Source organism: Barbus barbus, assembly GCF_936440315.1.
Source record: "Barbus barbus genome assembly, chromosome: 4".
Classification (NCBI taxonomy): Eukaryota; Metazoa; Chordata; class Actinopteri; order Cypriniformes; family Cyprinidae; genus Barbus; species Barbus barbus.
The window spans coordinates 24,288,991-24,300,378 of record NC_136732.1 but is presented as its reverse complement, the minus strand read 5'-3'; the positions used below and the strand labels follow the sequence as shown (position 1 = coordinate 24,300,378).

The 11,388-nt window shown below is 35.1% G+C and overlaps 1 protein-coding gene across 2 annotated transcripts; it reads right to left on the bottom strand.

The window, feature by feature from the left end:
* Positions 1-2,774: 2,774 nt before the first annotated feature.
* On the bottom strand, positions 2,775-7,252 carry LOC306868682 (ATP synthase subunit d, mitochondrial-like). 2 transcript variants are annotated; one of them, XM_079414970.1, is made up of 6 exons: positions 7,150-7,252; positions 6,505-6,636; positions 5,203-5,299; positions 5,052-5,123; positions 4,592-4,654; positions 2,775-4,213 (listed from the first exon to the last, which is right to left on the bottom strand). In XM_079414970.1, exons 2-6 carry the CDS (start codon positions 6,624-6,626, stop codon positions 4,082-4,084), a joined length of 486 nt encoding a protein of 161 aa, XP_079271096.1. In that variant the 5' UTR covers positions 6,627-6,636; positions 7,150-7,252; the 3' UTR covers positions 2,775-4,081. The 2 variants fall into 2 exon arrangements, with proteins under 2 accessions (XP_079271096.1, XP_079271097.1); XM_079414971.1 differs by having other exon boundaries at positions 7,146-7,192.
* Between the last annotated feature and the right edge of the window lie 4,136 nt (positions 7,253-11,388).

Here is an 11,388-nt window from a genome sequence, read left to right as displayed (position 1 = left end):
AATTATTTAATTTACTCATATTTTTTTTTAAATATGTTTTGTTTTATTTATTTTTTTTATTTAAAGTTAATAATAACAATTAAAAAAATAAATGTATTAAACAAACAAAATACTACCGTTTGAAAGTCTGGGGTCAGTGTTCACCGAGGCTGCATTTACTTGAAAAAAAAAAAGAAGAAAAATTTCAAATACTGTAAACAAAAAAAACTGAAGTCATAATGAGTTTTTTTCAAGCCTCAGAAATGGTTTGTCCCACTGAGGCTTCAAAAAAACCTCATTAGCACTTCAGTTTTCCCCTGAGACCTAGAACCAATCTGAAATCACTATTTTAAGAAAAAAAGTTCTGCAAGAAGCCATTAACTTTAATGTAGTTGTTTAAACAACCAAGCGCAAAGCTCAAGCCAACACCTCCAGACAGGACATGAGTAATATCTGCTAGAAAGTGTCAGGTCAGAGATGTGTCACAAAACAGCAACTTATCAGAAGCATTGGGCCACGGACACAATCAGATCATTATCATTACACCATCTATGGCGGGTCTCAGTGTGATGACAGCTCTATGAACAGAGACAAGTGTGTGTGACAGCTGAATCATCAGCTGTAGAAAGAATGGCTGAGCAGAGGGAAAGTACATATTACAACAGCCATGCACATGTGCGCGCACACACACACACACACGCTGTCAGCAGTGGTTGCTGCACATATGCACTATCCAGACATTAATATTCTTCACGAGAGCAGCAGTAACATCTCATCATCCCTTGAGAATGAGCTCAGGCAAGGATAATGACTGAAGGAAGCAAACAATGATGATTTCTAGGTGTTTAAATACAGCAAGTGGAAGAGTAGTAAACGCAATAAGCTGTATATTATGAGCACAGGGTAAACAAAAGTGATGGAGTTGTAAATCATTGAGATTGTGACGATTGTTACATGTGAATCTCATGAGAAGATATTGCATTTGAACACTCTTTCTAGGAAATAAAAGGCTTTGTAAAAGATTTTCACAAGGCAAACTCGGTGTAATGTTTTAGGAAACGTAATTGCATGTTAATTGCAATGTTGCTAAAATGTATTATTTAAATGTATGAAAAACTTGATTTTGAAAATTTAGTCACATGACGACTTTTAGTAAGATTAATGCAAAAAATAAAGTGATTTTTGGTTATTGCGATTTTAAAAAAACGTCTTGATCTAAAGGCTTCTTCAGCAGACAATGTACATTGTGCTTACATATGAATTTCACTGAAATATTATTTGTATTTAAAAATATATACTGAATGAATGAGCGGACAGTAGATGAAAAGCAGCCCACAAGATGTTTTGAGACTTTAACAGCATGTAGCCAGTGCCTCTGGCCTTCTGTTTTGAATGGTGCTCTCAGATAAAGAGTTATTTGTGAGCATATTTCTGGCTGTGTTGTTGAGGGTCATGAACGCAGCCTCAGATATATTCGCAGACATTCCTCTCACTGACTGCCCGAATGCCTGGCTGCTCAAACAGTTGTTGCTGTTTGCTGCCGTGAGCTCAGATTGATTACGGGTGGACAGACGTGCCTCTTAAACTGGAAAATGTGCTGACAAAAAATTCCCTCAACCTCAGCTATCTATAACATGAATGGCTTCTCAGGAATGTCAGATGCCATGAATACCCCACTTACAAAGATAATGTGAGTAAGTGGAAATGTTCTATAAGTAAACTCCAGGAGGATCTACTTTCGGTCCCATATTTTTTTTTAAAGAAAGTAACATTTTATTGAGTGAGAATGCTTTAAATTGATCAAAAGTGACATTTAACACTTTTAATTTTATTAACAAAACAATGTTTAACTAAATGGTTTTTATTTGAACTTTCTATTCATCAAAGAATCCTGAGGGGAAAAAAGACACAAAAAAAACATTATTTGTTCCCAAAATAGTTTTCAACATTGATTATAAAAAATGTTTATTGATCATCAGATCAGCATATTAGAATGATTTCTGAAGGATCATGTGACACTGAAGACTTGAGTATTGATGCTGAAAATCCAGAATTGCATCACAGGAATAAATTACATTTTAAAATATATAGTTTTATTATTTTTTTTTAACATATACATTGTTTCGTTCCCAGAATGTTGCACAGGGTTTTTATTATTATTATTATTTTTAATTTAGAAAGCATACAGAACTTTTTTTTCCAAATTCCAATGGTTGCTTTTCAGGTTTTTTTTTTTATTTTTTATAAGAAGCTAATGTGCCCCAAACATAGCAAAAGACAAAACAGGCCATGCATTTTTCAAGTAAAAAAAACACTGTACCACATGACCTGTCGTGGTTTATTCGTTTATTATATAAAGTTTTTTTCTCTCTCTCTCTCTTTGAACACATTTTCATCACAGCTAACTTTTGTAAATTCTTGCACTCATGCCTGTTAAGTCACAGGATATTGCATCACTATCAGGTATTAACCCAAGATTACAGATCACATCTGTGATTATGGGATCAAATTATAATTTAGAATTGGGTTCTTACAATGTACAAATTTGTAGTTTTGTCAGTAAGTCATATTCAAGTTGATTTTGATGTTTACTGATTCACATTTTATGATTAAAACATCCAAGGTTCCAGGTACTGTGACGTTGCTCTTTCAGTTCTCAGAAGTAATTTCTGTATTCACATCCAGCCAGTTTTATATAGATGCACTGCGCCCTCTAGTGGCTGAGGGATCAGACGGCTCTGTAAACCAGGTTATGATGGTTTATAGCTAAAAAATGTTATAGAAAGGAGGATTTTTGGAGGGAGGCTTCAAATATTTATCATTTTCAGAAAAAAGGTTTCACACACATACATACAGAGTACATATTTCATGCCCAAAAGGACATGGAGTTTCTCAAATGCATGACAAATGAAGGTTTATGATGTGGCTTTTAAGATGACAGCCATGACTAAAGCGAAGCATCACATAAAAGACACTGACTGCGCAGCTCCAATTTCAATTCCTAATTTTTATACATTGGCGTCCATTAATCAAAGATGCCCAAACAATTTAGCTGATGCATGAAAATTCTAGTTTCGGACAACAGTTTCAGAGAAATATGATGTGGATTACACAGTCTTTAATTTACAGATTACAACAGCCTTTTGCCTTGAATCTAAGACTTAAATATAATTTTTTTTTTTTTTTTTTTTTTAAATCCTGTCATTGCACAAATAAAAAAAAAATTCACTTTGCAAATTGATTCCAGTAAAATAAGTCGAGCTATAAAAATCATGGTTGAAATCGCTTCAGATTCATTGGAAACTCATTCAAACCGGAAACGGTCAAGTTGATTGCCAAATGTAGTAGGTAATCCAGGAACTCCATGCATACTGTAAAAGCATGATCTCGTTATACATACTGTATTAGTCTTTTGCAGATATAGTGTAACATGGTAGTATGCTCTTCCCAACATAACCCAGGGCTTCATGCTGCGTTTTGGAGCAGATCAGCCAATGATGCTGCAGAGCACACAGTGTGATCAGATGAAACACATGTAGTAAATTATTAATAAATGCCATTTTAAAAGCACACTATACTTTAAAAGGCATTGCCAAATAGAGTGGAGCAATCATGTATTTTTTGGCCACTAAGAATAAGTTTGTTAGCTAAACGATTCTGTTGTATGTAACAACAATTAAATCTAAGTGTCAACGTTGTGTGGATAGCTGTGATGTTTTCATCAGTTGTTTGGACTCTCATTCTGACGGCACCCATTCACTGCAAAGGATGCGCAAGTGATGTAATGCTAAATTTCTCCAAAACTCTTCTGATGAAGAATAAACTCATCTACATCTTGGATGGGTAAATTTTCAGCAAATATTCAATTTTGGGTGATCTAGCCTACTGTAAGTAATTTTGCTTCAGTTTCAAAATACAGTGCAAAAATAATTGAAGTCATTATTTAAACAATTTATTTTTATTTTCATCCACAAATAAAACAGTAATGAGTCGTTTCACGATTGGAATCACCTCTACAGCAGAAGCATTACTTAAACCAGACTATACAGAGCAACCTCAGGCCGAAAGATACATGACTGAAGCTCTGGGTGCTGCTAATAAATTACAGGTCGGCAATAGGCTTGTGTGGCCAGTATGGATGCTTTGCCTTGTCCAGCTTGGTCTCTGGGAAGGTGTAGTTGAGATCTTCTATGGTCATCTGATCGAAAGGAATCATGTTCCTGAACTTCTCAAGCTGCCAAGGACAAACAGTCAGATGGAGAAAATTATTCAAATGCTTCAAAATTTTGAATTAGATCAAATCCAATCATTTTATTTATGAGCAAAGTTTTACTTAAGCACAGCCAGACATACTTTGGTTTTGTGACAAGTTTCAGACACACTGAGCAGTTAATGTGCATTTTTGTGCAAGTGTGTTGCTTCTGTTGTTGTCAGCAGACTATTCAATATTAATTGGGTCAGCAAGCAATCATTCTTAATTATAAATACATGACATGGGTTCATGTGCTTACATGCACTTTAGACTAATTTACTAAGATAGATTAGAATAAACTGCTAAATGACTTTATCAACACATTTTACATGATACAGTGACGCTGCAGGTTGAACTTACCACCATCTCATACTCAGCAATGCGACCTTTAGATGCTTCCAAGTAAGCAGCTGCGGTTTTATTCTGAAATACATCAAGAGACACAACATAATATGCTAAAAAAAACAAACACTACTGGTGCAATCAATTATTAAAATAATGAATAAAATTGTCAAGTTCTGATCTCTTCAATCATTAATTTGCATTATCACTCAAAAATACACTGAAGTATTAAAAAGTCTAAACTAACTGTGGGTAATTTTGCTGTTTATTACCATGTATTGTTATATAGGTGTATATAAATGAAAAGGAACATCTTTGGTGTGCTCGTTTAATCAATAACAGTGTGCAAAGCATGCACCGTTTACTAAAAATAGGTTAAAGTGGCTGTTGGGTCAATATGATGGATCCCCGTGAAACCAATTCAGAGCAAATACATAAATACTGAAACACTTTAGCTGAAGTATGATAAGAGACTCACAGCTTCCTGCTCCTGGGCATCAATCTTTGCTGTCTGAGTGTCCACTGGCTCAGGGACCGTCAATGCAGTGAACTGTAGATTGAGAAACAGAAGCCTATAAGACACATAGCAGAGCAAAAAACTGAGAAACTGAGCAACCACTGGATATCACCTTCTTCTCAAACTCATCCACCATGCCAGCTTTGGCCACAACACTCCTGTAGTGACTCCAATCGATGGTAGCTGGTTTCTCTGGCAAGGATGCTAGTCTGCAAGTAAAAATAGTTCAGCTCAAATAATTGACTTGTTTGATATGAAATTTCAGTTTCTGTAATTTGCTAGATCTATATCTAAATCCAAAAACCTGCGTTTGTGTATTTCAGCGTTTATTTACACGACTAGTCAAAAGTTTGGAATATTTAAGATTTCAATATAAAGTCTTGTTTACTCACCAATGCTACATTTATTTAATCAAATATACAGTAAATCAGTAATATTGTGAAATATTATTACAATTTAAAACAAATGTTTTCCATGCAAATCTCATTTAAATATAATTTAGTCCTGTGATGCAAAGCTGAATTTTCAGCATCATTACTGCAGGCTAGTGTCACATGATCCTTCAAAGAAATCAATCTAATATGCTGATTTGCTGCTCAATTATTAACAATGGCACTTATTATTATTATCAATGTTGACAGTTTTTGCTGCTTAATACTTTTTTCCAGGATTGCTTGATGAAAAAGCTCAAGAGAGCAGCATTATTTGAAATATAAATTTTGTGTAACATTATAAATGTCTTTACTGTCACTTTTGGTCAATTTAACGTGTCCTTAATGATTAAAAGTATTAATCCTGAATGGTAGCGCATCACAGTTTCCACAAAACTATTAAGCAGCACATTCTTTTTTTTTTTGGAGCAGCAAATCAGCATATTTGAAAATAAATTAAATTTTTAAATGCATTCAAATAGCAAACTTATTTTAAATGATAATATTTAACTATATGTTGTAAACAGAGACTGAATCGTGAGGCATTACAATATTGGAACTACACTGACGGTGCATCAGAAAATAATATTTTTGCCTAATATTGACAACAGAACTGGCTCTGACTGGACTGAAACAAACTTTGAAACCAGCCTTTGTAGAAAAATATTTGAAACAAGGTGCACAAGTACTGATTTAATATCTTGAGAAAGAAGAATTGCTAAATAATGCATAGACAGCTTTAGTCAAGTTTCTTTTTTTCCCCCAACATACAGTACACTTATTACCAGGACAGTCCATTGACCTGCACCTGACCTATGGTGTTTCGCTCAAGGGCACAATGACGATGGTTTATGTATCGCCTCTTGATGGTTCCAAACAAAACAAAAAAACCCAGCACAGCTTTGAAACCACTGGGTTAATAAACTGTGCTAGTAGAAATTGTGTACTTGATGTCCTTCATGTAGAGCAGCAGTCAGACTCACTTTGCAGCGACTGAATCACTGCGGGTCTTCAAGCTGTTGAACATGGCTCTCTGGTTCGGTGGGATCCTCTCCGCAAAAGCCACCCAGTCAATGGCCTTCATAGCTGCACGGCGACCTGCCATCTCTCTGCTCCTGTCAAAACATGTCATGCAGACATGGTTATTAAGAATCACAAAGACCTTTGTAGGGCCAGCTGGTGTAATAAGACTATAAATATATATTTTTATTATTTTGAAGCCAAGCACCTAATGTAATCCAGATTAACATACATGTAAATTACATCTAATCAGTCACAACACCAACATACACTGAGAAAGACACCCGCCGGGTGGCTCGAACTGGGCATACTGAAAATAATCAAATAAAACCCGGATTCGCATTTAAATATATTTCATAACGTTAATTGTTCTCCGTTTTTATCAGATATTAGGTTAATAAGAACATCTGCAACGAAAAGCCTTCTGTGCACAAGTGAACAAGACAAGGTCAGCGTGCGACTTATAGAAGATAAACAAATATAACCACCCAAAACCGCGCCATTTCTCATAAACACGGAAGATAAAGCCTAATGTTTGTTTTTTATTCAAATGAAAGCAAACGGCGTTGTAATATTTGTCAAATGACTGAATTTCGGCACGTACTTACTGCTCAAGGATCAAGCCGCTGCAATGACAGAAGCGTGATGGCCGCCGGATTGAGAGCGGAAGCGGTTAAGAAAGCCGCGCTCGCTGCTGACACCCAGCGGACTGGAGACAACACGACACTGCGGCGCTCTCGCACAAACACACATAGCGTTCATCATCACTTCAGGCCAGTCATCTAAAGCTGGCAAAAAGTACTTTTAGCAGAACAAAATTCAAGTCAATTTCCAACTCTTTCAAGTTTTTAAGTTTTAATGGGAAATCTAGGGACAGTCTAAAATATGAAAATAATTAGGCGATTCATAATGGTATTAAACAATTTTAGCTACCTTTATAGCAACCGTGGCGTTGATGTTATTTTAAAATCTTAATAGATTGTTGTGGGACCTCCCTCAATGCTTTCAGAATCAGTGTTTAGTGTCATTTTTATTTTTGTATATTGATGATCATGTGACCTATGTTTACCATGGTAAAATTTTATGGTTATGCTAAAAGGTATGTCAACAAGGTATAGAGTAAATTTTTCCAGGACACTAAACAAACAAAAAAATTCATCTGTTACAATAATTGGATGAGTCAAATATTTTGTTTATACAGGCCATGCAAAACTTTCCATCAGGAGACATCTGATGTCAATATATAGGCAGTCTACATGTTTCTTTTTTTACACATTTTTTAAAATTATTTACATATTTACACTAAACCCTTTCAATGTTCAGCTGCCCCATGGCATGTTGAGTTGGCTAAATTGTTTTTGTAAGTGGATGACGCAAGTCTCCTTGTTTACTATTTTAAGGCACAGCCATTTTAACCTGTGCTGGTGTTAAATTTCACCTGTGGCCTTCTGCCTGTCTGTGGCTCTCATTGATTCTCTGGGGCATTCTAGGAAGTAAAACAGTACCCAGTTCCATGAAAATATGATTTTCATAGTAAATTTCTGTATGATTTTTGAATTGAGATAAAATTGTCTTCAGAAAAGTAACAGGGCTGGCAGTTGTACAGTTAAATTACAGTTTCAGTTCCATTTTATATTAGCCTACAGGTTTTGTTATGAAACTACAAGATCGTTTTGAGAAAATGTCGCAAATAACATATCTTTGCTTGCCTTTGTAGAGTTTCTCGTGAAAGTGTAATGCCATTTTGTCAGTTTCGGATTTGTACACATAAGGCACTGTGACCCTTCTGCTTGTCTTGAAGCGATGCTTAAATGTCTGACTTCTGTTTCTGCACTTCATATATATATATACAGTGGTGTGAAGTAACGAATTACAAATACTCACCTTACAGTAATTAAGTAGTTTTTATCAGTAATTGTACTTTTTTGAGTAGTTTAAAAATTGTGGACTTTTACTTTTACTTGAGTACATTAAGTGATGTATCGGTACTTTTACTCCGCTATTTTCCTCCGTTTGTGGTCGTTACATGCTTATTTTAATTTTATTTTTATCCATTAATATGATTGGATAGGGAGATAGTGTCTCGTGACTTTCATCAAATCAAATTGTGCATAGAAAACTTTAATCGCCAACTGCTGTCTATCATGGCTGCTGGAAGTGCATTCCTCAAGCATCAATGCAGTCACATCTTCCTCTAATATGTTAAGGTAAATTTGGGATTTCTGCTTACTAAATGATTTGTATATATGCTTGCCTATTTACACGACCTGAAATTTGGTGTGAGGTCGCGGGTATTGCGTGCAGTGTTAACTCCCACAAGTGCCACGTTCAGTAAATTCCCACTCACTTTAAGAGCCGCGCGATTTGCGCTGCTTCGTCTCTCACGCGCGTTGAGCTGCAGTCACTTGGATACGTTTTTGCTTGTTGAACTTGTTGAGTTTTGATGAGTTTGAGCGTGTGATGCGCGCTGTGAAAAAGTGTGTTGGAAACACTGTAAAACGATTTGCAATATTGTACTCAAATTGAGGACCAATATGCACCTTATTGATGACCTGTGGCGTTAATACTGCATATGTGTCAGCGCGTGATGTAATAAAACTGCAGCTCATTAATAAATGATTTTTTAATTTCTTTTTTATCCATTTTATTCAATCCGCCTTCATTTAGCATGTGCACTCGCGCAAGTTCAACACTTTTTGTTGCATTCAGTTGTGGATGCTGCTGATTCACCGAGACCGCCGCGGCTCAGCAAGAGACGTGCGTTTGTGTTTTCTTTTGAAAATTTTCCCCAGAAATACTTTATTTAATGCATTTTTCCTTACAAATTGTTTTATCGACATAACAATTCGAGTAATGTATATGTACATGTAATGTACATGATGCCATACTTCTAGAACAATGTGCATTTGTTAAAATTGTAACATAAATGATCAAGTCTTGTTTCTGTATTGCAAAACGCTAAAACTGGCACCGTTTTGGAGAGAAATGGGCTCTCATTTTAACCCATATCATGGTGTGTGATGCTGAACTATGAGTTTCTAATGGTGTTTGTATTTGCACTATTCTAAACATTCATATTTTATGTGCAACAACAGCATGCTCTCAGTGGCCTTACACATGATTTTAAATCTATTTTTCAAACTTTATGATTTAAATGGGTATAATTGTACTGAGAATAACTTCTATCTTTTCTTCAACTGAATACTGTTTCCGTGCTGTTTTGATGTGTTTTAAAGAGTTGGCAGTCAAAATCAATCAAAACTGCTGGATTATAGATATTCTTCATTCTTTATGACAAACAAGATAATGTGAATTACTGAATGTACAATGTTTTTTTAAAGGTGACCCTGGACCACAAAACCATAAGTGACAATTTTTCAAAACATCATCTATACAAAGCTGAGTAAATAAGCTTTCCATTGATGTATGGTTTGTTATGATAGGACAATATTTGGCTGAGATACAACTATTTGAAAATCTGGAATCTGAGGGTGCAAACAAATCTAAATATTGAGAAAAAGTTGTCCAAATTAAGTTCTTAGCAATGCATATTACTAATCAAAAATGAAGTTTTGATATATTTACGGTAGGAAATTTACAAAATATCTTCATGGAACATGATCTTTACTTAATTGCCTAATGATTTTTGGCATAAAAGAAGAATCAAAAATTTTGACCCATACAATGTATTTTTGGCTATTGCTACAAATATACCCCAGTGACTGAAGACTGCTTTTGTGCTCCAGGGTCACACATGTATAAATTGCAGTGTACAGCGTTTATTATGACGGGGTAGAATCCACAGCTCAGTACTCACTACTCAATACTCATGAGTACTTTTAAATAGGCTACTCTTTTACTCTTACTCAAGTAGTTTTTTGGACAAGTACTTTTACTCTACTCAAACTACATTTTTTGGAAGGTAATGGTACTTTTCCTTGAGTATATATTTTCAGTACTCTTTCCACCACTATATATATATATATATATATATATATATATATATATAATATAATATGAAGAGTTCCAGTGCAAAAGCCTCTAAAAGCCATCTTGGTCAAAAATGAGATAACGATACTGAGTGAATGCTCTCCACACATAGTATATGTTCATCAAGTACGTTCACTTCAAATGCACTAAATCCCAGCCTCAACCCATTCAGAAGTAGGCCTACTAGTACTTACTTAGAAACCTATACATAGTTGCCAAAAAGAAATGCTAATTTTCAAGAAAAACTTCAGACGTACTTAGAGGCTTTTGTATATGAACTCTTCACACGGACACACACACACACACACACACACACACACACATATATATATATATAGGTGCATCTATAAAAAATTTGAATATTGTGAAACAATTTAAAAAAAACTTATTTCAAAAAGTGAAACTTTTATATATTCTTGATCCATTACATGCAAAATAAAACATTTCAAAAGTTTTAGTTTTTGTTTTAATTTTGATGATTAGAGCTTACATGTCAGATCCTGTATATCAAAATATTAGAATATTTACATTTGAGTTTCAATTAATGACCATCCCTACAGTATTAATTCTGGCTATCTCTTGTTCTTTGAAACCACAATAATGGGAAAGACTGCTGACTTGGCAATGATCCAGAAGATGAACATTGATGCCCTCCACAAAGAGGGTCAGAGGGTCATTACTGAAAGAGGTGGCTGTTTACAGAGTGCTGTATCAAAGCATATTAAATGCAAAGTTGTCTGGAAGGAAGAAATTGGGTAGGAAAAGGTGCACAAGCAACAGGGATGACCGCAAGCTTGAGAATACTGTCAAGCAAAGCTGATTCAAACACTTGGGAGAGCTTCTCAAGGAGTGGACTG